This window comes from Malus domestica, chromosome 11, assembly GCF_042453785.1.
Source record: "Malus domestica chromosome 11, GDT2T_hap1".
In the NCBI taxonomy this organism is placed as follows: Eukaryota; Viridiplantae; Streptophyta; class Magnoliopsida; order Rosales; family Rosaceae; genus Malus; species Malus domestica.
In genome coordinates this window covers 6193436-6221362 of record NC_091671.1, presented here as the reverse complement: position 1 = coordinate 6221362, position 27927 = coordinate 6193436, and the positions used below count along the sequence as shown (strand labels likewise).

General features: G+C 38.6%; 4 protein-coding genes and 1 long non-coding RNA gene across 5 annotated transcripts; 3 read left to right on the top strand and 2 right to left on the bottom strand.

The window, feature by feature from the left end:
* Positions 1-176: 176 nt before the first annotated feature.
* LOC139189587 (uncharacterized) lies at positions 177-2301 on the bottom strand. Its single transcript, XR_011573361.1, has 2 exons — positions 2125-2301; positions 177-706 (listed from the first exon to the last, which is right to left on the bottom strand). It is a non-coding gene; the product is annotated as an uncharacterized lncRNA (long non-coding RNA).
* Positions 2302-2588: 287 nt separating this feature from the next.
* On the top strand, positions 2589-3548 carry LOC108174519 (NAC domain-containing protein 35-like). Its single transcript, XM_017335577.3, has one exon. The coding sequence runs from the start codon at positions 2589-2591 to the stop codon at positions 3546-3548; it is 960 nt and encodes a 319-aa protein (XP_017191066.3).
* An 884-nt stretch (positions 3549-4432) lies between these two features.
* LOC103447405 (ammonium transporter 1 member 3-like) lies at positions 4433-11702 on the top strand. Its single transcript, XM_070808107.1, has 2 exons — positions 4433-5119; positions 10673-11702. The coding sequence occupies exons 1-2, from the start codon at positions 4446-4448 to the stop codon at positions 11544-11546; spliced, it is 1548 nt and encodes a 515-aa protein (XP_070664208.1). The 5' UTR covers positions 4433-4445; the 3' UTR covers positions 11547-11702.
* On the bottom strand, positions 11689-15134 carry LOC103447404 (E3 ubiquitin-protein ligase AIRP2). Its single transcript, XM_008386591.4, has 5 exons — positions 14654-15134; positions 14161-14311; positions 12941-13007; positions 12506-12740; positions 11689-12041 (listed from the first exon to the last, which is right to left on the bottom strand). Exons 1-5 carry the CDS (start codon positions 14716-14718, stop codon positions 11831-11833), a joined length of 729 nt encoding a protein of 242 aa, XP_008384813.1. The 5' UTR covers positions 14719-15134; the 3' UTR covers positions 11689-11830.
* Positions 15135-21813: 6679 nt separating this feature from the next.
* Positions 21814-25866, top strand: LOC103447396 (protein DAMAGED DNA-BINDING 2). Its single transcript, XM_008386583.4, has 11 exons — positions 21814-22106; positions 22228-22318; positions 22437-22564; positions 22949-23071; positions 23216-23304; positions 23429-23549; positions 23930-24021; positions 24307-24436; positions 24562-24810; positions 24895-25091; positions 25207-25866. The coding sequence occupies exons 1-11, from the start codon at positions 21900-21902 to the stop codon at positions 25427-25429; spliced, it is 1650 nt and encodes a 549-aa protein (XP_008384805.2). The 5' UTR covers positions 21814-21899; the 3' UTR covers positions 25430-25866.
* The last annotated feature ends 2061 nt before the right edge of the window (positions 25867-27927 follow it).

Here is a 27927-nt window from a genome sequence, read left to right as displayed (position 1 = left end):
CTTAGAATGTATAGACTCACAAGTTGGTTTTTAAGATGAATTGAAAATATGAAAAAGCACAGAAACACATTGGCATAACAATGAAAGAATCCATGGCGCTAAATATTCCGTCGGAGCCCATGAAAGATCGATCGCATATTTGGTCGGAAAATTTAATCACACAAATATAGAACCAGTTCAGATCCAAAGGACAAATACGAGATTGCATAATTATCAAGAGCCAAACAAAAAGAGCAAAATGAAATCATTATATTCCCTACAGCATTCAAAGACGTCCCAGTAATACGACCACCAAGTCGCTTGAGACAATCCATGTTGTTGCACCATGGTACATCTGTTCCTGCATCATTCAAAGATATCCGGACACATCTGTCGTTGCACCATGTAGTTGCTAATGTCCTTTGAAGGTTGCTTGGAATTGAAGTTTCAAATCTACCTTCCATGGGCATTCTTAAGTCAACTCATCAAGACCGTCTGATTGTTAATCTAACAATGCAGAACAGTCCCGTCATCATCATGGTCTGCATTGTTGTTGAATCCATCTGACCCAAAGCAATCCCAATTTAAGACATGTAAACACCACATCTTACGTCTGTATTTCCATGTAATTGCTAAAGAATCACTGCTAGTTAGCCGTCACAACCTACTCTACTATCTACAGACATCTGCCCAGCATTGTGAGAATCATTGATTCATCCATAATACCCTATAAACGAAAAGTAACCAAAACAAGATTAAGAAAATCATTACTAGTCTTCTTACAGACCTCCATACTTCAAACATGTCCGACTCATCAATGTAAAACCTAGAGAATTAAGGACGAATGAGGTAAAAAAAAGATGCCATGCAACACTCTGAAAGCATATAGATGACAGGACAACTGATCTCACCAAAGCGAACAGTATCTCAAAGCACATTACAATAAAATTTCACCAGTACAGAACTACACCCATCTGTAGTTTCTTATGCATCAACATGTAAGGTATTATTTTAACCGTCTCCATCACCAATTCAAAGCTTAGATCAAGAGGAACAGTCACATAAGAAACAAATAACTTAGGACTGGTCATTCTACCGTTCTGCTAACTCATTTCAGATGAGAAAGCGTTGAAGGATAAAGAACAAGTTCAACATGAAGCAATTGAATTTTTTTCATAGACTAAACTATGTTTAGAGGATCCTTATTCCAAAAAAGCATTACAAACCAATATATTATCACTAGATACAACAGGTTAGGAGAACTAAATCCTGTATATGACCAATTGGTTCGGACACCAGTAGCCTCGTGCCGGCCCAAACTGTCTTGGCTTCCCTAGTTGCGAAACATAAAAATCCTGATGCATTTGGTAAGTTAAAACTTTAAATTCCAAAATCACATAATCTCGTCATGTATAACTAAAATGAGTTGCATCAACCCCAGCCTCCACAAACCCAGTCCCCTACTTGCGGGAAAGCAAGCAGCAGAAACATAGCAGAGGACTCTTAGCCATAGGCTATAGTATAACAGTAATTTCTGGCTGGTGAGGGAGTCATCAGAACAAACTATATGGGAGGAAAAACAACTACAAGAAAGCATCTAGATGGTCATGAATAACTAAAGACATCCCAATCAACAAAACACATATGACGAGATGCGCAAACCTACAAACTCACACATACTAAAATTTGAATAGATTAAGAACAAACTAGAAAACCGAAAAACTACACCTTTTTCTTTTGATATGTTACTATTCCACTCATGAGGTGAGAAAACATTGACGCACAATGAACAAGTAAGCGTTATCCAGTAATTGCATTCGCTGATCAATAAACGATAAAAGATCACTGTTCCTATGAAAGCATTCTGAAACACCATACATTCATCATAGCATTTATATTGTCCTATTATACCATCGTTGAGACTTTGGAGTATCAAGCCATTGCGCCTCCTCCCTAGTTGCCATTGCCAAACATGAATCCAGTAAATGATATCCTAACCAATTGAAAATAGTGCAATTGCAAATAACAGAGCAATTCAAATGCAATGTACAAGGAAAACTATTCACACTAACTTGAACCACAAGCAATTTATCAAACAGATGGCAGGCGACTCACATCGGTGATCCAAATTACTCAGACTGTTACCTCGTCGGATTTTATCCGACCCGGTTCCGGACTTCCACTCTCCTCCTCCTCACACTTGGCAGGAATGATGGCTCGGCATTGGTGAACGCTCGAGAAAACGAGGTAAATGAAATTTGGTAAAAATGGAAAATTACAATTCGGTTTTGGTAAAAATACCAAAATTTGGGCAAATAAATAAAATACGAAAATTCGAAATATCGTTAATACCCTCCATTTGGATAAATAAAGGACATCATCCACCGTTGGATGGATTAGATCCAACGGTTGAAAATGGACCGAAACACCCTATTTAGCACACAGTTGCAGTGCACTACGCATTGCTAGAGAGAGAGAGAGAGAGAGAGAGAGAGAGAGAGAGAGTTTCTATATTCATCGGAAAACCCATTTCCGAGTCGGAATATTTCTTTTTCGCCGATCAGTCAAATCTTCAAGAATCAAAATCTAGAGCCCTGGTTAACTTAACAATGGAGAATTTCTACGGCAATACGCTGATGGGTTCTTACGGTAACGTGCCGCCGGGTTTTCGATTCCTTCCAACCGATCAAGAACTGGTCGGTTTCTATCTTTCCAACAGAGTCGTCGCCGGAAAGAAGTTTATGGCGTACTGCCGGAGCTTCATGCACGAGTTCGACCCCTTCGGGGAGATGGAGCCGTGGGTTATCTGGGAGAATTTCGGCGGACGTTCCCTTGTGGATCAAGACTTGTATTTGTTCTACGAACTGCATTATCTGCCGTCGAGCTACATCAAACGCACCATTGACGCCGGAGTCACCTGGAGCCAGAGCTCATATAAGATGGTTAAGGATTTTGAAGGAAAACCAATTGGAGATAAGAGGTGTTTCAAGTATAAGAACGAGGGGTGTGACCAGGACGGTGGCTGGCTCCTAGAAGAATACAGTCTTCGTCAAACCCAAGAAATCGTCGATGGCAATGGCTCCGATCATAAATCCCGAACGGTTGTTCTTTGCCGGCTTAAAAAGAATCCGAGGTGCGCGAACATGAAAGATCATCCAACCCGAGAATTGAAGGAGAAACCGGAGAACGAGAGAGCAAGGAAAAGTAGTTCTCTTGTGCACGTTGATGAAAGCAATAAGAAGATCAGTGGAACTAATCAAGATCAGGAGTGCAAGAGCGGCATTGACCTGAATGCAATGCCGCCAGATTTTTCTGATCATGATTGTCCCACGACGACCAGTGGCGTTTGTTCTTGTCCGATATGCTTGGATGGCGGAGGTGGTGAATCGCTTTTAGAGGATGAAGACTTTCTTTTAGACGATGAAGATTTGCTTAAAGGCGTCGACTTATCATTAGGACCACCGGTGCAGCCTCAGTTTGAAGAAACTCAAGTTGTGCCTCGGCCAGCTTCAACCGGCTTTGAGGACGGACTGACTGCAGATGAAAGCTATTTTGTCAATGACCGGTAGAGGTGACGACGACTTTCTAATCTCCACCATGTGCAGAAGCAGACTTTTGATCACGAGAGACTGTAATTTCACTTCTTAGTATATAATAAGATGTTCCTCTGATTTGATTTCTTATTGTTTTTAGTTGGTATATGAGGAAATTCATCAGAATGATCAATGTACTGCCAGTTTGTTTTCTACGGAAATTCGAATTGTGAATGCAACTTTTGAATTCGATAAAATCAACTCTAGTTTTATGAACAAGTTAACTATATTTGCGTAATCGAATTTGCAAAATCGATTACAAAGGATTTTGCAGAAGATACATACAATGATTTCGCATAAGGATTATATTAAAACGATGCCCTAGGGCGGCATGCTGTAGGTTTACAAACCTTGTTGCGCAAGTAAAACGGGCAGGGCAGTGCCCACAAGGAAGAAAGAAGCAATCCCTTGGACCATACCAAAGCAAATAACACGAAGACACGGAGTATTGTCGCTACTCCTTCATTTGTTGACTTGCCTTGAACTGCAAGGTACCCTTCCAAATGTCTTCTTCTTTGTTTGAAATAGATTCATAAGATGAAGTACCCCAGGTCCAAACTAAAACCATCATCATCCTCTTATGGTGAAAGCAATCGGGTGCCCTCGGATTTTGCCTCCCCTGCTTGAAAGTCTTTTCTGTCATCTGCGGAACTTTCAAGCGCGTTACAAAATCTAAAGGCCGAATTAAGAGGAGCACAGTCATCATGCCTACATGCAGACGTCGAGGTAGATGTAAATAGACAATCTGCAAACTAGCTACAGGGACTGAATTCAATGCAATTGATAGTAACACTGATGGTAAGCCTATCCACCCATTAAGTCTTCAAAATATGTCCAAGTACCATGTATGTATTAATAAAGCGACCTACCAGCATGCATCTACCCGTCAAAGTTCAAACTTCAAACCTCTCATCATACACATTAACAAACAAAACTACCAAAACCCATCTCAAATATCAACCCTCTCTCTCTCTCTCTCTCTCTCTCTCTCTCTCTCTCTCTCTCATGGCTGCCTCATGGGAGGAAAGCGTCGAATACTCCATCAACACCATCTACCTCCTCTTCTCCGCCTACCTCGTCTTCGTCATGCAGCTTGGCTTCGCCATGCTCTGCGCCGGCTCCGTTCAAGCCAAGAACGCCATGAACATAATGCTTACCAACGTCGTCGACGCCGTGGTAGGTAGCCTCTCCTACTACCTCTTCGGATTTGCCTTTGCATTCGGAGAAGGCTCAAATGCCAACCCTTTTATTGGTACAAGTTTCTTTGCTCTCAATGACATTCCCAACTCCACCTACGACTATGACTACAGCTTCTTCCTTTTCCAATGGGCTTTTGCCATAGCTGTTGCGGGTATAACCAGTGGGTCAATTGCTGAGCGTACCCAATTTAGTGCGTACCTCATTTTCTCTTGCTTTCTTTCCGGGTTTGTGTACCCCGTGGTGGTTCATTGGGTGTGGTCGTCCACTGGGTGGCTTAGTCCAAATTCGAGTAACTTGTTGTTAGGCTCTGGAGCCATTGACTTTGCCGGAAGTGGCTGTTGGATTATGTGGCCAAGTGGCCATATACTTTAGAATAAACAAACCAAAAGTGGACAACATATTTCCTTGTTTTGGGGAAGAAAATATGGGTTGTTTTCTTTTTTGTCTACCACCCGTGAGTTTTGGCTCCTTAATAATGGAGGGTTTGGTTGCTTTCTTCCATTTGGTTGTGTGGTAGAGAGAGAGAGAGAGAGAGAGAGAGAGAAGAGAGCTGCTGCCCTTTTGTTTTAGAGGAGAAAAATAGAGAGAAAAATTCAGAGAGTTGCAGTCTTGCAGAGAGCCCAAAAAGAAGAACAAGTTGCTGCTTCAATTGGTTAGTAATCATCCACCAAAGTAATTGTTGTTGTAATAGCTTTGAGCTATATGTATAGAGAAGAAATTATTCATTATATTTCTTTCTCTATTTGTTTCTTTGGTGTGTGAGAGCTATTGGGTGTATTGGGCTTTTGGGTTGTGAGATTGCCAACACTTTGTAAACTCCCATTTGGTTGATAGTGGATTATTGGGTGAGCTCCTACTGCTCCGAGGACGTACTCCAGTTACACTGACTGTGGAGGAACCTCGTTAAAATCTTGGTGTTATTTTCTATATTGTTCTTGCATTTTCATTTGATAAATTTCCTGTGGGTTAGATTGAGTTGGTTCCAACGGGTTTGGTGCTATCCTAGCACAACAATTGGTATCAGAGCACTAGTTGCTCTTGGGTACTGTCTAGTTGCCAAAGATGTCAGACGGGCAAGATGAAAATCCTTTTGGAAGCAGCTCCGGGTTTGCAAGAACTACGGTGCAAAATGCAAAGTTCGAAGTGGAAAAGTTTGATGGCACAAACAACTTCGGGATGTGGCAATGTGAGGTCAAAGATGTGTTGGCTCAACAAGATCTACTTGCCGTTTTGGGAGAGAAGCCGGAAACTATGTCGAAGCCGGAATGGGAAAAATTAAATTTGTGGGCTTGCTCTTCAATTCGGTTATGCCTTGCAAAAACTCAGAAGTATTTTGTGATGCGGGAGACAGTAGCAAGTGTTTTGTGGCAAAAATTGGAAGACAAGTATATGACGAAGAGTGCAGAGAACCGGCTACACTTGAAGAAAAAGCTCTACCGCTTCCAATACAAAGAAGGTACAAAAATGATTAGACACCTTGATGCTTTTAATAAGTTGATTGCCGACTTGTTAAATTTAGATGAGGATATTAAGGATGAAGATAAAGCCTTAATATTGTTGAATTCATTGCCGGACTCTTATGAGCATTTTGTTACCACTATTATGCATGGTAAAGAAACTGTGAAATTTGAAGATGTGTCAAATGCCTTGATGAATTATGAAATGAGGCATAGAGATAAAAATCATGATAGTACCTCTGAAGCTTTATTTGTTAGAGGTAGATCATCGGAGAGGAGGTCATCTTCTAGCAGGAAAAAATCACAGTCTCGACCTAGAGGAAACTCTAAAGGTAGAAAACCTTTGGAAAAGGATGAATGTGCCTTTTGTCATAATAAGGGCCATTGGAAGAAAGATTGTCCTAAATTGAAGACCAAAGGCAAAGAAAGTTCTGAAGCTAATGTTGCTGAGGTTGAAACAGATTTTTCTGATTTTGCTTTAACCACTTCCTCATCATTTGATTGTGCTACTAAATGGGTGTTGGATACGGGTTGTACTCATCATATGACTCCTCACAAGGATTGGTTTTCAAGCTTGAAAGAGTTTGATGGTGGCGTTGTGTTCATGGGAGATGACAATCCTTGCACAACAAAAGGGATTGGTACAGTTCGTTTGAAGTTGCATGATGGCATGGTTAAAGAGTTGACAGGTGTTCGGTATGTACCGAATTTGAAGAAAAATCTTATTTCTTTGGGTACTCTGGAATCCAAGGGTTTCAGGTTTCATTCAGATGGACAGACATTGAAAGTTACTTATGGTGCACTTGTTGTGATGAAAGCTCCTAGATGTGGCCATTTGTATTTATTACAGGGAAGCACTGTGACAGGTGAAGCATCTGTAGTCTCTGAAAATATGGGCACATCTGATTCAGATACTACTAGATTGTGGCATATGAGATTAGGCCATGCCGGTGAGAAAGCTCTACAAGGGCTTGTGAAAAAAGGTCTTCTAAAAGGTGCCATGACCTGTAAGCTTGATTTCTGCGAGCATTGTGTCTTGGGGAAGCAAACTAGAGTGAAGTTTGGTACTGCTGTACATCAGACGAAGGGCATTCTTGATTATGTGCATTCGGATGTTTGGGGTCCTACAAAGACTCCCTCTTTGAGTGGTAGACATTGGTTCGTGACCTTTGTTGATGATTATTTAAGAAGGTCTTGGGTCTACACTATGAAGCACAAGAGTGAGGTGTTAAGCATTTTCTTGGGTTGGAAGAAAATGGTTGAGAACCAGACTGGGAGAAAGATTAAGATTTTGAGATCGGATAATGGTGGTGAATACACATCCGATCCTTTCTTTAAAGTTTGCAAAGAGGAAGGAATTGTGAGACATTTCAATGTTCGGGGAACTCCACAACAAAATGGAGTTGCAGAAAGATTGAATCGAACCTTGCTTGAGAAGGTTAGATGTATGTTGTCTCAGTCGGGTTTAAGCAAGTCATTTTGGGCAGAAGCAGTTAATTATGCATGTCACATCATCAACCGGTTACCCTCAGCTGCTGTTCAGGGTAAGACACCAATGGAGGTATGGATTGGAAAACCTTCTTCTGATTATGACTATATCCGTATTTTTGGTTCACCTGCTTATTTTCATGTGACTGAAAATAAACTTGATCCTAGAGCCAAAAAGGCTATTTTTCTTGGTTTTAGTAGTGGTGTCAAAGGTTACAGGTTGTGGTGCCCAGAGATGAAAAAACTTGTAATCAGCAGAGATGTGACATTTGATGAAGAAAGTATGTACAAAGTCTCTGAGAAGAATGTGAGAGATGTCCAACAGGTGGAGCTTGAGAAAGTTGCCTCTGATACTTCAAATCCTATTTCCGCTGATGTCGATGCCACTACAAGTGAAGAAGTTGGAGACCATGAGGATGTTGAAGAAGTTGAACTTGAAGAGTCTATTCAAGTTGAAGAGCAAGTTTCACCTCAAGAGTCTATTGCCAAGAACAGAGGAAAGAGACAAATTACCAAGCCAGCTCGGTATAGTGATTATGTTGCTTTTGCTCTTCCTATTATCACTGAAGAGATTCCATCCAATTATGAGGAAGCCATTGAGAGTGAGGAGAAGAAGAGGTGGTGCAATGCCATGGGTGATGAGATGAATTCTCTCTTGAAGAACAAGACTTGGGAGTTAGCTAAATTGCCTAAGGTCAAGAAAGCTATCGGTTGCAAATGGGTGTATGCCAAGAAGGAAGATGCTGATGAGAAAAGCAATGTGAGATTTAAAGCAAGATTAGTTGCTAAAGGGTATGCACAAAAGGAGGGCATTGACTACAATGAAATATTTTCTCCGGTTGTGAAGCACTCCTCAATTCGTATTATGTTAGCTCTTGTTGCACAATATGATCTTGAGCTTGTGCAACTCGATGTGAAGACGGCTTTCCTACATGGTGATTTGAATGAAGAGATCTATATGTGTCAACCGGATGGGTATATAGTGAAAGGGAAGGAAAATTTGTTTTGCAAATTGAAGAAATCACTTTATGGCTTGAAGCAATCTCCAAGGCAATGGTATTTGAGGTTTGATAAATTTATGAGAGGCCAAAATTATTCTAGAAGTCAATATGATCATTGTGTGTACTTCAAGAAGTTGCAAGATGGGTCTTTCATTTATTTGTTGATATATGTTGATGATATGTTGATTGCCTCAAAGAATGTTGAAGAGATTGAAAAATTGAAGAAACAAATGAAGAATGAGTTTGAGATGAAGGATCTTGGTGAAGCGAAGAAGATCCTTGGCATGGAGATCACTAGAGATAGAGAGAAGGGTTTGGTTAGTTTGAATCAAAGACAATACCTTGAGAAGTTGATTCGGAAGTTTGGAGTTCATGATTCAACCAAACCGGTTAGTACCCCTTTGGCTCCTCATTTTAAATTAAGTTCTCTACAATGTCCTAAAACTGATAAAGAGAAGCTGCAAATGAAAAATATACCATATGCAAATTTGGTTGGTAGTTTGATGTATGCAATGGTATGCTCTAGACCGGATATTGCTCATGCAGTTGGCATGGTGAGTCGATATATGCATAATCCAGGTAAAGAGCATTGGCAAGCAGCTAAGTGGATATTGAGGTATCTCCATGGTACTCGAGATGTTGGTTTATGCTTTGAGAGAGATGACTCTGGTATTGGTCATTTTGCAGTTGGTTATGTTGATTCAGATTATGCAGGTGATCTGGACGGAAGAAAGTCTACTACAGGCTATGTGTTTACTATGGCTAAAGGACCAGTTTGTTGGAGGTCCATTTTGCAGTCGTCTGTTGCCTTGTCTACTACAGAGGCTGAATATATGGCAGTTGCTGAAGCTATAAAGGAGGCCATTTGGATACATGGGCTGATTAGAGATTTGGGGATTGATCAGAAGCAGGTGGAGGTACATTGTGATAGTCAAAGTGCTATTTATTTGGCTAAGTATCAGGTTCATCATGCGAGGACCAAGCACATAGATGTGCGTTATCACTTTGTTCGTGAAATTGTTGGTGAAGGGGAAATCATTCTCCAGAAGATTCCAACTAAAGACAACCCCGCTGATATGTTGACTAAGGTTGTTGGTGTAGCCAAGTTTGTTCACTGTTTGAACTTGGCTCACATTTTGCCTATATAAAGAAGGCGTTGAGCAGTAGGAGTTTTGGAGCATTTGGCTCGGCATGAGTTGTTCTCTTGCAAGTGTTTGGGAGTGATGTTGTGTGTTAATTGTGTTTGTTGGCTTATCATGGCGTTTTCGGAACTTGGCCAAGGTGGAGATTGTTGGATTATGTGGCCAAGTGGCCATATACTTTAGAATAAACAAACCAAAAGTGGACAACATATTTCCTTGTTTTGGGGAAGAAAATATGGGTTGTTTTCTTTTTTGTCTACCACCCGTGAGTTTTGGCTCCTTAATAATGGAGGGTTTGGTTGCTTTCTTCCATTTGGTTGTGTGGTAGAGAGAGAGAGAGAGAAGAGAGCTGCTGCCCTTTTGTTTTAGAGGAGAAAATAGAGAGAAAAATTCAGAGAGTTGCAGTCTTGCAGAGAGCCCAAAAAGAAGAACAAGTTGCTGCTTCAATTGGTTAGTAATCATCCACCAAAGTAATTGTTGTTGTAATAGCTTTGAGCTATATGTATAGAGAAGAAATTATTCATTATATTTCTTTCTCTATTTGTTTCTTTGGTGTGTGAGAGCTATTGGGTGTATTGGGCTTTTGGGTTGTGAGATTGCCAACACTTTGTAAACTCCCATTTGGTTGATAGTGGATTATTGGGTGAGCTCCTACTGCTCCGAGGACGTACTCCAGTTACACTGACTGTGGAGGAACCTCGTTAAAATCTTGGTGTTATTTTCTATATTGTTCTTGCATTTTCATTTGATAAATTTCCTGTGGGTTAGATTGAGTTGGTTCCAACGGGTTTGGTGCTATCCTAGCACAACAGTGGCGTGGTCCATTTGGTTGGTGGGGTTGCCGGGCTTTGGGGCTCTTTCATCGAAGGCCCCAGAGTGGGCCGGTTTGATGCGTTTGGGAAGGCCATACCCATTAGAGGCCATAACGCGGCGCTCGTGGTGCTTGGGACGTTCTTGTTGTGGTTCGGTTGGTTTGGTTTCAATCCGGGCTCGTTTGATAAGATTCTTGTGGCGTATCCGGGCACAAGTGATCAAGGGAATTGGACTGGCGTGGGCCGAACAGCGGTTGCAACTACGTTAGCTGGATCGACTGCGGGAATCGTTACCCTATTCGGCCGGCGCTTGCTAGTGGGTCATTGGGATGCACTAGATGTTTGCAACGGAGTGCTTGGTGGGTTTGTAGCGATAACGTCGGGATGTGCCGTGGTTGAACCGTGGGCTGCCGTTGTTTGTGGTTTCTTCGCAGCTTGGGTTCTAATGGGGTTCAACATCTTGGCCATAAAACTACAATTTGATGACCCGTTAGAGGCGACCCAATTGCACGGTGGGTGTGGTGCGTGGGGTTTGATATTTACAGGGCTGTTCGCGAAAGAGGAGTTCGTTGTCCAAGCCTATAATGCAGGCGCCGTCGGTACAGTACGGCCTTACGGTCTCTTTATGGGCGGCGGATGGGGGCTGCTCGGAGCCCAAGTGGCTGAGCTTTTGGCCATTGTGGGCTGGGTCAGCTTGACAATGGGTCCTCTCTTCTACACCCTTCACAAGCTCAGGATTTTGAGGATCTCTGTGGATGACGAAATTGCAGGTCTTGATGTTTCCAGTCATGGAGGCCATGCCTATGTTCATGCAGAAGAACACCAACGTCGCTTTTACGCAGATTACGTACGCATTCAAGGCAATAGATCGTGACTCGAGATCCAGCAACATACTGCTCTGGTTCTTCTTGATCTCATAGCATTTTGTAGTGTGATTCAAATTGATGTACCTACTGCAAGTATTGTATTCAAGTTATGAATGAAATTCAAAACGAAAAAAACGCGGAACGAAAGTATGACACGAACAAAATACATCTTACTCTTTTGAAGCGAATCAAAACAATGGCCAAAGTGCATTTACATGTTAACAGGTTTTAAATTACAGTAGGGCAAGGCTTGTTATATACACAGTTCCTGAATGCAAGATGTAGACGAACCTCACCGCACATAAGAATCATAGGGTAGAAAAACAGGATCCGGCACAATAAGAGGCAGTTTTTCAACGTACATAAACAGTCTCTTACGGTCCTCCCTTAAGATTGATGATAAATCGAGAGCATCGCATTTCTCAGTGTAGATCCAAAGGTCACCTGAGTTGATTCTTTTGAGACTATCGCGACAAAAGGGGCATGACTGAGACCTACCATGCCTGAAACAAACAGCAGAAAACATCAGGTTCTGCTCGATTTTATGAATGGAAATAAAAAGCATTTAAACAAGGAAAAGGAAAATCCAAATTCCAGGTTTACGCATCAGTATCATTCGATTAAACAAGGTCAATTCCGAGAGAAGTCGTTGGCCATTTTTAAACTTTCATCTGAGCCGAACAGGGTAACCCAAAGACTTAATGATGGAAACGTTATAAAGACACATGGTCCAATGTGTACGAGAGTATCCCAAAAAATGAAAAGATGACCTAATCAACGTTGTTAACACTTATTCGAGGTAGAATTTCAGTTCCATTAATCTGTGGCACGCAAGATAGAAAGCATCGACAAGAAATCACTCTTGCTAACAGAAATCACATTCATGGATACAACGAAAATATGCTGTATACAAATAAGTTGAAAACTATAAAAGAAAACACAAGAAAAAAAAGGCCAAAAAGCTTACCAGTCTCGATAACACTTCAAACACAATGAGTGACTGCAGTTAGGCAACACGACTTTTCTGTTCACCTCCATGCAAATTCCACACTCTTCTTCTCTTTCGATGTCAATTTCAGAGAGTTTTCCCCTCTCAGATTCATCCCTTCTTTTGTATCTGGCTGTGCAAATCTCTTTCTGTTTCCTCTCCTCCACATCTGTGATTCCCCTTTGAAGTTGCAACAACGAAGGAAATATGACAGCTGTCCATGAAAATAAAAGTGTTCAAAAAACATATCCATGAATATCGATGAAGAAAAAGTTATATCCCCTGCCCCTACAAACCCTTCCACCGCCCCCCTCTCAGCCTCCCAAGAAGATGTTCTTGCAGCATAAAGCATTTGCGTACGAATATCACTACTACACTAAGCATTTACGTACGTCTTTACTGAATCTTACTTACCATAAAATTCTCTGATGCTGGCTTTCCTTTCATAAACAGACATGGTGGTCTTTCCATCTGGATAAGTCTGCACAAATAGATCGCATTCCCACAACCAAACAAGAAGTCAATTTCAATTACTACATTTTCTGAAGATAGCACGAAATGAATGAATTAAAAACTGAGAAGCTGGACGTTGAAATTACAAAGCATGCTAGACAATAAAGACCAACAGACACAACATAAACCAAAATCTTGCCCCCAAAACCCTGAAGGCTGCTACCCCACTAGGCCAGCAGGCCCGGCAATCATCCTACCACAGTCGAAAAAGCGTGCTCCCCTCAGATAACAGTACGCACAGTAGGACATCAGTACACATTGCATAGACTCTTTTGTTTTCAGGGAAATAGCAGGAAATTTAAAGCAACTATTGTACTACTGTAACATCTCACATCGTCCAAGGAAATGGATCTTATAAGTCTTATATGCATATTCTCATCTCTACCTAGCACGAGGTATTTTGGAAGCTCATTGGCTTCGGGTTCCATCGGAACTCCGAAGTTAAGCGAGAATTGAGACAGAGCATTTCCAGGACGGGTGACCCATTAGAAAGTTCTGATCACGTGAATTCCCAGAAACAAAATCATGAGGAATTGGTCGAGGCCCAAAACGGACAATATCGTATTACGATGGAGTCGAGCCCAGATGTGGTGGGGGCCTAGGCCGGGATGTGATAATTTGGTATCAAAGCCAATCCCTAGCCGGAAGTATGTCGACGAGGACGTCGAACCCCTAAAGGGGTGGATTGTAACACCCCACATCGCCTAGGGGAATGGATTCTTATATGTATATTCTCATCTCTACCTACCACAAGCCCTTTTGAAAGCTCATTGGTTTTGGATTCTATCGGAAATCCGAAGTTAAGCTAGAATTGGACCAGAACATTCCCAGGATGAGTGACCCATTTAGAAGTTCTGCACGTGAGTTTTCAGAAACAAAACCGTGAGGGGCATGGTCGGGATCCAAAATGAACAATATCGTAATACGGTGGGTCGAGCCTGGGATGTGATGGAGCCTAGGCGGGATGTGACAACTACTGTTGTACTTCAAAAAGTTCTGTATGCAGCCAACATTCGGAGGAATTCATTTCAAATTCTCTCAGCTCTCTCCCACTCTCATCGCGGAAAAAAAAATCGCACATTGACATAATAACGAAACTCGATTGAGAAAAAAGAATGTACCGTATAAATAAGAATTCGAAGCAAGCCGAGTGCTCCGGCGAGGTGACAGTCAGTCCACTGGACTAGAAAGAGGAAAAAGTTGGCCGCCTGACAGTAAGACAGTCTCATCTGAAGACGTGCTCCGTCTTTCTCCCTCGGATAATCCAGTGCCCTGAACAAAAACAGTGGCCAAACAAAGCATTTGATCAACAAGCATTCCACAATTGTTACATCTCCAAAGTCCAATTAATGCACGAAATCAATAAAACCCACATCATTAATACATAATTACATAGTAAAAATCAATTTTTGATCCTAAGAATTTTTTTTTTTTTAATCTATGAAAAAAAAAAGGTCTTTAAATCGACACTGGGAGTATAAAACATAAAAATTGGAAAGAAAAAAAATTCAAGAGAAAAAACTCCTAAATTTAGTGCAGCAGATGAGCGGAAAATAAAGTGAAAATTCATGTATTTAGTGGAAAATTGAATTGAAGGAGAAGGCGGAGACTTACAGAGTATTGGCGTGCTGAATATCTGCTTGAAGCGCTTTAAGAGAGTCCCTGAACGGTTTTCCCATGACTTGGAAATTTTCCCGGAAAATTATTTTCCCACCAACCAAACAGAAAATAAGAAATAACAGTTCAAAATCCCCTAAAGTCTCAACCTTTTTATTTATCCCCTTATCCCCTCAGCTTCTCGAAACAACAAAACGAGAGAGACAAAAGCTCAGACCTTCACTGCACTGTCCGCTTCAAACTCCATAAACAAGCCAGAGGGGCCCGGTTTTGAAATTCCTTATCCAACTGACCAAATTTTAGATTTTACGAAATTACGTTATCCTCTGCGGTGAAGACTTTAACGTTCCCTGTTAAGCAGCCATTAAATGCGAGCCGCGTGGGTTTATGGAGAGTTTGAGTTTTTGGTATCGTGACGTGGAGAGGATTGATTGGCGGCTTTGAAGATACGTACAGGAAGAAAATAACCAGGCGGCGCAGCGGGTATAGGGGAGCACCAGGTTTTGTGGAAAACCATGGAAAGGACGAGTTGTCCAAGGGCACCGGCCAACCATGACGGGTAATTTGATTAAGTTTTTGTTGGATAGATAATTATGATTAACTTGATGTCTATCGCGACAGATTTTTCAGTGTGATAAAGATACGAGTATTTACATGCATTTGAATAAAATTAACTTTCTTGCATTACAACATATGACATATTATTTTGTGTTCCAAGTTGAAAAACATCTGGATTTAACATAGGTGAATTTGATTAAGTTTGTTGGATAGATAATTATAATGATAACTTAATGTCTATCGTGATAGAATTTTCAGTGTGATGAAAATACGAATATTTACATCATATATTAGTAATAATATACAAGTGAACAAACACTTGAATAAAATTACCTCCCGTTGCATTATAACATATGACATATTACTTAGTGTTCCAAGTTGAAAAACATCTTGACTTCAACATAGTTGATAAGTTTCAAATGAATAAAAGGAAGGCTAATCCTCAGATTAAATAATCTAAATTATGATCAAGGAAGAAAATATCGGTAATATCGGAAATATCGGTAGTCCGAAAACACGGAAATATCGATGGAAATATCGGGATAATATCGATATCGATAAAAATTACATGGAAACCACGGAAATTGTAAGAAAAACTTGGAAATTTTTATTGAAACTTTGCAGGATGTTTATTTAGTCAATTATCTATTAGTTTATCACAAAAAATTGGAAGGAAATGCATTGCATGATGGATTTTTCATTATCAAGTTGATTATATAGCGAGCTGACAAACATTGTGAGTGTAGAAAATATGTAGAAATTAATGAAAGAAGTCTAAACACACCATAATCATTTATATATAATGAATTAGTACAATATTTTACACTTTATACATTGCATGGTAAGATACATGAGTGACTTAGTACCACATAGAGTTCCTATGAGGTTCAAAATTTTCACTATCTTCATCATCTCTATGTGTAGAGTGAGTGTATTTTGAAGAGTAGTTAGCAACCATGGCAATGGTTTTCAAAAACCAAAACCCAAAAGTCAATAAGAAACCGAATACTTCGGTATTTTTCGGGATTACCAAACAAATGGGATTTGGAAACCAATCCCATATCGAAAATTTTGGTATTTTTCGGGATGGGATTCTCGAACTTCAGGATGGTTTTGGTTTGGGATTTTTCGGTTTGGGTTTGGGACTTTTTCGGTTTGGTTTGGGATTTTTCGGAATTTTTTCCAGCCCTACCATGTAAGTGACCAAATAAAAAATAGAAAAATTAAAAACCACATGCCATTGACTAAGTAATTAATTGACACAATTTAAAATATAATACCACAAAAAATTTGGAAAATGTGCAAATTTGTTTCTTGTAAAAAGAATTCAAAACAAAAGCATATATATATATATTGTAGCATATTATCACAACAACATAAATGGTATGGTGGTTAAGGCGCTAAGGAGTTAATGTGGGAGGGGTTCGAACCCCTCTGTGTTCAAAATTGTGACTTTTCAAAATTTTCAGGAATTTTTGAACAAAATATCGCGATATTATAGCTAATAACGCGATATTATGCGATATTATAGTTAATATCGCGATATTATCGAAAACTCATTAGATACTTATTAAAATATCGTTAACCCAAAAAAACGAAAATATCGGCGATATTTCGCCGATATTTTGGATATTTTCTTCCATGATTATGATTAATCATGGTTTGTGGATAAGGGAACCTTTATCTTTGGTGGCCCACGTGAAATAATTGTTGCTCAACACAATAAGGCAACATGTAAATTTGAAGGAAATATTTCTAAATCTCTTCATTCTAATCCATTAAATTTGAGAATTCAGATCATTGAAATTTGATCCAATAGTAAAAGTTATTACAACTTTTAAAATGAGTCTCTATTTATAGTCGTTTATCGAATTTCAATTGTCCAGATCTTCAAACTTAATGAATTAAGAGAGAGGAATCCGAAGATGATCCCTTTCCAAATTTGAAAACAATTAAACTATTAACTTCTTTGTTACCGAGAGAAATATTATGTTTTTTAAGAAATTTTTTGTCACTTATCATATTTTTGACATAATTTTTTATTAATATTATAAGATATTATGTCGGTAACATTAGTTCATAAAAAATTTCACGTCAACAAAGTCTTCTTAACACTTCTACCAAACACATTCTCTCTCCTCCTTTCAGAAATTCGTCGACATAGCATCTGTTACTTCCGGCAACTCCCGCCCGACCCCATTCGTTCCCCCACCTCCGCATCCCTTTCATCTTCTCTCTCCTCCTATATCCTAAATACTGAAAGTGAAGCTCAATAATTCTCATCATCTCCATCTTCATCAGGATCAAGATACCAAAAGCGACATTTGCAGGACTATATCAAAGTTTGTCACCTGAGGCCTTCATATTCTTAACATATTTTTGTACCACATACAATCTTAGGTGACATCTTTTGACCCAAAAAAAAAAAGGTAACATATATTTGATGTTAATAACCACATCATTTAAATTTGTCAGAATCTCTACTAATTAATAAAACTTTCTTTGTCAACCAAAAGATGGTGAAAAGACAAATTAGTCTTCTATCACACAAAAAAATGATGGACAAAATTGTAATTTCACATGTCTAAATTTTACTATTTTTTATTGAAACCTCACCTACAGGTGATGTTAAAATACCTTCAATATTTTTAAAAAAAATCAAAAACAAAAACCTCTCACCCCGAGGGTCTCTCTCTCTTCCTCTTTCCTTCTCATTTTCTAGAAAAATGTGTTCATACACAGAAAGTTGTAGACCAGAGTGTGAAGGGCATAATCAAGAGTCACATACCTTGGAGCACAAGTATCCTTGTTCTTGTTCATGATCTGCATTCTTCCACTGAAAGCATGGTGGTTGTGCAAACAAAGTTCAACGGATCGGTGCAAAGACTGATGGAATAGAACAATAGGTTACCTCTCAAGGTAGACCTACATAAACATGAGAAGCTGTCATTACTGCTGTTTTTGTCATCAAACTGATGCAGAATTAAGTAGAACCCAAATGACTGCATCGAGTTTATACAATCCGACGTTCAAGCCACTCAGGAACCTCCACATTATTATGCATGAGCCTGCTCCTATTCAAACGTGATGATTGTGTATCAACGCTTTGGATAACAGATGACGCAACATCCTTCAGAATCAGTACATATCAAAACACCTGCACTTTGCAAGTGGCCTCTTACCACACTAATGAAAAAGAGTTGAGCCCTTGCATGACGGTGTGGACTCGAACTTCGTCGGTAACTAATCTAACATCCAATCCAATAAAATCTATAGTTTGACTTAAATAAAAAATTTAAAAAAAAACAAAAAAAAATAAAAAAACTGCATTATACAACTAGTAAGTGAAACCGATAATTTCGAGCAATTTGCTAGCAATAGAACTGAAAAAGCCCTAACTGTTTACCATAGAATATAGGGAGTTTTAACGAAAAGACCGCGGTACTGTTCACTTTAATGAAAAATCACATTTTTACACTAAAAAATCAAACCTATTACTATTCACTTTACCATTTATTTTGTCCTTATCGTTAAAACTCAAAGTTTTCAAACTCTTTTCATTAGTTTTCGTTAGAATATATCCTTGTGAACAAAGAGTACACAGCTGTGCAACAGTGTAAAGCAATAGTTACTTTCAGAACCCTAGATTAACGCAAAATGGACTAGAAAATAACATGTATGGCAAACCGCTACTTTGTGTGGCTTACCATTTGAATGAGAGAATTTTCCTTACAGTTTTCAACTTGTTTGTATGAAACATATTATTGATAAAATGTTTTTGGTAAGCCCAAAAACACAAAAACAGAAATTTGCCATAAATGTTATTTTCTAGTCCATTTTGAGTGAACCTAGGGTTCTGAAAGTAACTATTCATATACCACCAAGATACTGAAGCTGGTTAGAATTCTTCGGCTTCAATTAGTGTAGTACTGACAGAAACCAATCAATTTCTCACTATTTCCATTTCACTACAGTAAACCTCACAGTGATACTTTCCGATAGGGTATTTCCATCATCATGAATGTGTAAAAAAATGTAACTTCACCGATACTATTTACCTTCAAACGGGGCTGAAAAATTGTGATCCTCCAGAAAATGGGAAACAAAAACTAAACAAAATTTCATATCAATTTCCTTCCTAATCCACAATGGTAATCTAAACTAGCTTCTGAAACTAATTGTACTTCATAAAAAATCCTACGGGCAAAAAGAACAAAACCATCAAAAGGTATTATTTTTTTTACCTGGATTGTCTGCCCTCTCTCATCCCATTCCCTTCCATGCCCTCCTATTTATGTAGTTGCGGTTAAGCCACGTCAACATTTTATATTGATTTTTTTATAAAAATAATAAGACAAAAAGCAATGGGAATATAAAATGTTGACGTGGCTTAACTGTGATCACAAAAATAAGAGGGTATGAGATGGGGAAGGCAGACAACATGTCCATTTTTTTTGGAGGTGGATTGTCTACCCTCCCATTTCTATACTCTTCTCATCTCCTCCTGTTTTGTGTGGTCACGGTTAAGCCACGTCAACATTTTATATTCCTATTACTTTTCGTGACTTAACCGTGACCACACAAAATAAGAGGAGATTGAAAGAGTATGGAAATAAGAGGGCAAACAATCCATCTCTTTTTTTTTTTACCCCGCAATAACTCATTTGAAGACAAAACGTTTCAGTGATTATGTTAGGTTGCCGCACATCCCTCGTCTACATGCCTGGCCCTAAGGGTAGCCCAAGTAGGCGCCCGCCTAGAGCCCCCACTTCGGAAGGGCCCTCAAAAAAAATTTATATCCTGTAATTAACATATAAATACAAAAAAAAAGTAAGAACTATCATAATTCATTTGTTAGTGCAGTGGAAATGTTGGCTTCATTTGTATTTGGGCTGTTGAGTTTGAAACATGAAGCTGTCTTTCATTCACTAGATTTTTCTTGTTTTTCAAATTTACTGCAAATCCATTTGTCCAACTCCCAATCCATCTGTCCAAATGCATATAAAGTTATAAAACTCAAGTTTCTTTGCAATCTTTTTTCTTTCAACTTCTCATTCTCTCAATTTCTATCGAATATTTAAACCAACTTCATTTTCTCTCCATTTCTATTGAATGTTTAAACCAACTATCATATGGTCTTAAAGATTGTACTTTAAGGTAATCAAAACTTTGAATTACATATTTTTCTTTTCAATAACTTTTTATTCAATGGATTATTTTAATATTCAATTCGTTAATGTGATGTTGATTTTAGAAGAAAAAAACATAAGAAAAACAATTGGCGTTGAATTTATTATACTCGTCAATCAAGTTTTATTGTTATTTACTCTCGTGATCATCAAGTTTTATTGTTCTTCACTCTCACTTTTAAACTCTTGATTGCAAACATTTAGTACATTTGTGTCTAAAAACGTGAATCGTGTAATGTTTAAATAATGTTTGTATATTTATCTTCTTTTGATATTAATTTTTAATGATATTTGATGTGAAAATAATTTTTTTTTATGTATTTAGCGAATTCTTTTTTATACAAAGGATCGGAGATCAAAAAATTTTAGGATCCCACTTCGAATGGTCGCTTAAGGTCCTCAAACTCTCAGAGCTGGCCCTGCTCGTTTAAGTGTGTTTTATTTGAATTTCTTCCCAAAGGTGCAGTACTTATTTTTGGTAAACAGTAAGCAGTTCCATTCTTCTTTTCCGCCATTCCAGTTATCTGCAAAATTTCTTTGTTTCTTAAAACGTCAAGATTTTCACTGTCGTTACAACTTACATGTCAATTTTACCATTGGGATGGGATGATGAATTTCTGCGATTTAATTTGCTTTCGTTGAATACTTATTCCAAGCTAGTGGGTTGTTTTTATATATTTAATTGCAGGCTGAAAAGATTGGGTTGGACTATATGAATATTGAAGTGCTGAAGAAGGGGCGAAGAAATACCATGCCTTTCTGGTTTCAGAAGCCGTTATTAAGCAGATTCTCCATCTTTGTAAGATATAAACAGATGAAACGCAAAGGGAGAAAGAAGAAGGAATACACGTTAAAATATATTTTTATCCTTGTATTTAACAGATAAGTAACCGAAAAATCAATTTTTAACTAAATTTGCTAACAGACCTCATCACAAGAGTTTAAATCCTAATTTTTTTACCGCGATGATTATCTTCCGATTACTTTATCATCACGAAAACTATTTATCCGATTAGACCTTACATTTATGGCAAACTGCTACTTTGTGTGGCTTACCATTTGAATAGAAAAACCACCTCGTGTAAAAATTAAAATCTCTCGTTGGTATGGACTATGGACAGAAAGAAACTCCTTTTTTTGTGGGACGACCATGGCGGCACACGTGCGGCCAAACCAAGCGGCCGAAAGCGAGACACGTCTTCTCCCGCCACACTAGAAAAACGTAAGTTCGTATATACCCCTACATTTAAATCCCAATTCCACTAACACCCTTCTTCCTGTTTCCCCATACTAACGCGAAAACATTCGAAAATTAGACAGATCGATGTCGTTTTTCTGAAGGGTATTTAAGTAAACTCCTCCCATCCTTCCAGGTTAAAGGTCGGTTTCCCTTTCTTCGCCTCTACCCAATCCGTCCCTCTGTGTTCCACTGTGTTCTGTCTTCACTTTCTTCCCGACCAAAATTCTTAGACTTCCCCTTTTTTCTGTTGCTGAAAATGTCCCCGCAAACCAGAAGAATGACGTTCCCGAAGGTCGTCATTGAGAGAGACTCAGACTCTGAGCAGAGCTCATCTGAAGATGACGAAGAACAAGAGGAAGAGGAAGTGTTGGAGAGCGAAAACGAAGCCAAAGTCGAGGAGGTTTTGGACGAGAAGAAGAAAGGGAAAGCACCCATTACTATCAGCCTCAAGAAAGTCTGCAAAGTAAGCTCCTTTAACGTTTTCGGTCCGTTTGATGACCATTTCGTTTTAATTTCGGTTTTTCATAAATTGGGTTTTTGTGTTTTTGGGGTTTTGTTTTGATTTTTGTTGGCGGTTCGTGTAGGTGTGCAAGAAGCCGGGGCATGAAGCTGGGTTCAAAGGGGCTACTTACATTGATTGCCCAATGAAGCCCTGCTTTCTTTGTAAAATGCCTGGTAACTATTTGACATTTTGTAACTGAATTGGGTTTGCTCTTGTTTGCTATAATCTGGTAACTTTATGTAATGTTTGTCTTAATTGTGTGTTTTTCTATGTGGGTCTTGTGTATTAAAGGCCACACTACAGTGGCATGCCCACACCGAGTGGCTACTGAGCATGGGGTTGTCCCAGCACCCCATAAAAATACCCGTAACGCGCTGGAGTATATGTTCGAACGCCAGATTAGACCTCGTGTTGCTCCGGTATACCTTAACTATGTGCCTTGTGTTAGCTGAAATTTGTTGGTTTTATGTTTGCTGCTTACAGAAAATTTTCAGGCAACTATTATGTCGATCCTACTATGTACCAGTCTCTTTTTAGCCGTACTATGACTACATTTGATGCGATGAGCTTTGATGAATGCATGACAAGCCAACTCTTTGTGCGTTTGTATTGGTTTTCACTTGCTAAATCATGTGAATCGAACTTTTTACTCCTTTGGCGAGTATGTAATGGCAGTAATGCTGTGGTGGTGTATTTGTTATGTTTCTGCATTTTTTTTTTTGCAGAGCAAGTTTGCTCTTGTTTTCGACGTTTATTATTTCTAGTGTTATGAATTTTTTATATTTTCTTTTGCATTTTGATAGATCAAGACAGCACATGTGATCCCAGATCAAGTAAGTTGTGCGGTTATCAGGTATCACAGTAGACGGGTGACTAGCTTAGAGTTCCATCCAACGAAGAATAACATCCTTTTATCTGGAGATAAGGTAAGTCTCACCTATAGCTTTTGTTTTGACTTGGTTGAGGTTTATGTTGCTCAAGATTTTGATTGTTTAATGATGGTTGACTAACATAAATTTAATGATGTTTAATGATCGTTTGCATCTCTTCGGCTGTGGTTCATTGTCAAGAAAGGACAACTTGGAGTATGGGATTTTGTCAAAGTACATGAAAAGATTGTTTATGGAAATGTACACTCTTGTATACTCAACAACATGAAGTGAGTTCTTTATTTATTTATTTTTATGCACGCACATACATGTTTTCATGCACACACATGCACACTTTATGCTGATTTTATTGTTTCCATAACAGAAAAAGTTTACACATTAAAACTCTTGCAGGTTTAAACCTGCAAGTGATGATACAGTATATGGTGCATCCTCAGATGGAACTATTAGTTGCACTGATTTGGAGACTGGAATTTCATTATCTCTGATGAACCTTAACCCTGATGGATGGCAGGTAATCGTATTCCTAACCATTTTTGTTGTTAATGAATGGATGTCATGAAGGAGTGATGAAGCTTTTGTCACTGCCTAACAAATGTTTGAAGGATGCAACTGCCGTCAAAAGTTACAATATTTCATGTTTTCTTTTGTGGTTTTTTGTCCATCACTTCTTTCCTCTAGTTTGCTGTTATTATATAGATAACACACAAACACATGTAACTGTGTTTTTCTCTCGGTTGTTACATTGTTGAGCCTGTTTCTCAATTTGAAAAGCTTGTCGTGTCACTGTTCGTCTTAGTTAGTTGCAATCTTAATGCTTAACATATAAAGTCGTTCATCTTAGTCTCAGTTTAATTTTATAGAAACTGATTTGTGTATATGGATTGTTTTTAGGGGCCAAACAGCTGGAGAATGCTTTATGGAATGGATATCAATGCAGAAAAAGGTGTTGTGCTTGTTGCTGACAACTTTGGCTTTCTGTACATGTAAGTATATTTTACGTGGTTTTTTACATGAAGTTCTTAAATGAGATAAAGAGAGATATAATCGGATACTAAAGAAACGGGAAATGTGCATGCAACTATTGAATTGTGTAGTCAGTTGATACAGTGACATTGTTTAGCATGTGTTTCCATTCTTCCCCCATTCCCTGTCAGATGTCATATTTTCCCCAGCTAGAATATTTGGCAAGACAATTAGTCCTTGCTTTGATTTCTTTTTTGGGGTTGGTTAATATATTGCTTTAATTGTTAATTTGTTTTATGGTATAGGGTTGATTCTCGCTCCAATGACAAAACTGGGAAGCCAATTTTGATCCATAAGAAAGGTAGCAAAGTAGTTGGACTCCACTGCAATCCATTGCTGCCTGACCTTCTACTGAGTTGTGGAAATGATCACTTTGTAAGTTTCTGATTAACAAATTTGAAACATTTATGGATTGCTTGGTTGTCTGGAATTCTCTGCATGCCTATATTGTCTGTTTTCACCTATATGGTAAAATATCTAAGACTTAATTCCTTTTGTAGGCTCGTATATGGGACATTCGTCGAATTGAAGCTGGTTCTTCCATATACGACCTTGCACACAGCCGTGTTGTTAACTCTGCATATTTTTCTCCGATGTCTGGCAGCAAAATTCTTAGCACTTCACAGGATAACCGTATTCGTATATGGGACTCTATATTTGGCAATATGGATACCCCAAGCCGAGAGATTGTACACAGTCATGATTTCAATCGTCATCTGACTCCTTTCAAAGCTGAATGGGATCCAAAGGTAATAGTTTTGACTGAAGTATTTCTCTTTTCATTACTAAGATCTCGTTTCATCTCTGAAAATGTATCTTGCTTTTTGGTCCAGGACTCGGCAGAGTCCCTTGCAGTTATTGGTCGTTACATAAGTGAAAACTATAACGGAGCTGCCCTGCATCCCATTGATTTCATAGACATAACCACAGGACAACTAGTTGCTGAGGTCATGGATCCAAACATCACTACAATCAGTCCAGTGAACAAGCTACATCCACGTGATGATGTTTTGGCATCGGGCAGTTCAAGGTTTGGGCACTGTTACACTCATCCACTAATTGTACTGGCATTATGTAAATGATCAAACTTGGAATTCCCTACATCATCATAATGATATGTCTTCTTAACCATGTCACTTGTTCAGGTCACTTTTCATTTGGCGGCCGAAGGAAAAGTGCGAGCCTGTGGAACTGAAGGATGAAGGGAAGATTATTGTCTGTTCCGGAGCTGAGAAGAAGAGGAACCGGAAGTTTGGGGATGAAAACGATGATTCTGATGATGACAAGTTCCCCCCTAAGGGCAAGAATTTAAAGTCCAAAAAATCTGCCTCAAAATCAAGTCAATATACTCTCAAGGTCAAACGCTGATTACAAATGTAAAGCGTGGACGGCGTTCTCTGATATCCAATCTGCAGAGTAGAAGTTTTTTGGTTTTGAGATTTTCCGTCTGCCAAGCCTGTACAGGTAATCCAATCCTTCGCCCCTTGTTTATCATATTGGGTGAAAGCTTTTTGACATAGCATTGTTAGTGTTTTAGCATCTCTCTACTTTTGTCAGCATCTAGAAGATAAGTTCTTTCGTTTGGGCAGGTCCTATGCGATTCCCCTGCTAACAGCGAGGCGGATGCATGTTTATGTGCTCCGCCTCTCTGTGAGTTAGGGTTCGCATAAGACCTACCCCATACAGGAATGCTTCTTACAGTCGCTGTTCGCCTCCGGAAACTTTAATTTTTTTTTTGTGTATGATGCTCAACATGACGTTGTGTAATGTTCTTTTTGTCATCTTATCAAGTAATCTTCGTGAAAGATGTTTGACAACACAATATATTTACTAAATTACTCAAATCTAAGAGGAAGGAGATTCGAACTCGAGTACATAAAAACTGGCTTAACTCACCTTTGCAGTGAAAGAAAGATAATGATTCACAACTTCATGCATTTTTCGTTCTAAAATCGTCAATTGCTTTTTATGGAATTGTCACAAGAGGGGTGTGAGTTTTTTTAACACCTTTCACATGTTCCACGGATCAATGTGATTAATCTCACATTACCCCAATTTTGGAAACATGTTTGTGTGCTCCGCTTCTCTGTGAGTTAGGGTTTGCATAAGACCTTCCCCATACAAGAATGTTTCTTCTCGCCTCCGGAAACTTTAATTTTTGTGTGTATGATGCTGAACATGACATTGTGTAACGTTCTTTTTGTCATTTTATCAAAGTAATCTTCGTGAAAGATATTTGACAAGACGATACTCAAATCTAAGAGGAAGGAGATTCGAACTTGAGCATAGACCAACTGGTGTAACTCACCTTTACAGTGAAAGAAAAATAATGATTCACAACTTCACGCATTTTTCGTTCTAATATCGTGAATTGATTTTTATGGAATTGTCACAAGAGGGGTGTGAGTATTTTTACACCTTTCACATGTTCCTCGGATCAATGTGGTCAATCTCACATATGCTGGTCATGTCATACCCCAATTTTGGAAACATTTTGACGGTATCATGTCGTATTTGAACGGCAAAACTCTGTGAACTGTTAAATATCGACAACTGAAAGACGTAATGACGCAGTAGAAAGCCAACACAAAGATGTGGTCACTTGGTATAAACCCAACATCATGATGCGGTATGAATCTGCTCGAGGAGATATTCTTGTGTGTCACCAGTTTATGTTGCGTACGTGATGAAAAGTATATTCACACAAAATAAGTATATGAACTTTCTCGTTTGGGTATCAAATATTGCACAAAACATTAAATAGGACAAGTTTTATGTTTTATAGGACATAGTCAGATGAAGAGAGACATAATTATATATACAAGCGTATAAAGTGTATACACTAAAAAATAAAGCAGGTTGATTTTTTTTTAAGTGTTGTACTATTCTCACTCATTTTTACTTTTTATACACTTCTTTTAATTTTTGGTCGTCGGGTCGAATGGATTAAAAAAAAATCAACGGACAAAAATTAACAAGAATGTCTGGAAGGTAAATAGGAGTGTCTGGATAACACTACCTTTCTCAAAAAAAATTTACGAGGTGGAGACAAAAATTAATAAATATGTGTATAAAATAAAATAAAAATGTACGAATAACACAATCTTCTTGAAATAAAATTAACCGGACGCATGTCATGTAACGGGAGATATAATCACACCAAGTGACAGAGGAGCATCTGAGACTGAAAGTGTATGAGTTGAGTGTGTGTGTGTTATGTGACATGATGGCGATTGTTTCCTGCCAATGCGCGTCGTCTTGAATCATCCACGTTGAAGACCCACAAAAGCAGTGGCGGGTGGCTACAAATCCTGTACGATCCAGAAACATGTCAGACAAACTATAAAACATGCTATTCTCAAACAAATTAAATAAGAAGAAATACTTAGTGCTATTCACACGATCATTTTTATGTTTCACATCCTCTTCTCAGTTTTATGAATTGAAGAAAATCAATGATAAAAATAAACAAGAGTGTGGGAGACAAAAATAGTCGTGTGAATAGCACTTTCGTACCTTAAAATGTGCTATATAGTAATATGACGATGTTTATTTTTTAAGTTGGAATAAAAATATTGATTTAACATTATGGTTTACAATTATGAATAATTCGATGAGAATTGTTAATCTCCACCACTTAAGCAGATGAAACTTGACGAAAATAATAAATCAATAATGTTATGAGACAGATCGGTACATTTTAAAAGATTAGTGAGGCTCGTAATTAAATTTAAAGTTAATGAGGCAAACAGTAATAAAATCCTAAGTTCATCGCGACCAGAGATGTTTTCATGAATTTAGTATACAAATTGGTACATCATGGCTCCATGTCTTGTGAACAAGTGAATGAGCACTCGAAAATATAC

What these genes read in the sequence shown, in the direction of transcription:
- LOC108174519 (XM_017335577.3), top strand. Translation starts at nt 2,589, where the DNA reads ATGGAGAATTTCTACGGCAATACGCTGATGGGTTCTTACGGTAACGTG.
- LOC103447405 (XM_070808107.1), top strand. Translation starts at nt 4,446, where the DNA reads ATGCATCTACCCGTCAAAGTTCAAACTTCAAACCTCTCATCATACACA. An exon ending in GGAAGTGGCTGTTGGATTAT is followed by an intron (nt 5,120 to 10,672) that starts GTGGCCAAGTGG and finishes CTAGCACAACAG; the next exon opens with TGGCGTGGTCCATTTGGTTG.
- LOC103447404 (XM_008386591.4), bottom strand. Translation starts at nt 14,718, where the DNA reads ATGGGAAAACCGTTCAGGGACTCTCTTAAAGCGCTTCAAGCAGATATT. An exon ending in ATTCAGCACGCCAATACTCT is followed by an intron (nt 14,312 to 14,653) that starts GTAAGTCTCCGC and finishes GTTTTTGTTCAG; the next exon opens with GGCACTGGATTATCCGAGGG. An exon ending in TTCGAATTCTTATTTATACG is followed by an intron (nt 13,008 to 14,160) that starts GTACATTCTTTT and finishes CTATTTGTGCAG; the next exon opens with ACTTATCCAGATGGAAAGAC.
- LOC103447396 (XM_008386583.4), top strand. Translation starts at nt 21,900, where the DNA reads ATGTCCCCGCAAACCAGAAGAATGACGTTCCCGAAGGTCGTCATTGAG. An exon ending in GCCTCAAGAAAGTCTGCAAA is followed by an intron (nt 22,107 to 22,227) that starts GTAAGCTCCTTT and finishes CGGTTCGTGTAG; the next exon opens with GTGTGCAAGAAGCCGGGGCA. An exon ending in TTGGCATCGGGCAGTTCAAG is followed by an intron (nt 25,092 to 25,206) that starts GTTTGGGCACTG and finishes TCACTTGTTCAG; the next exon opens with GTCACTTTTCATTTGGCGGC.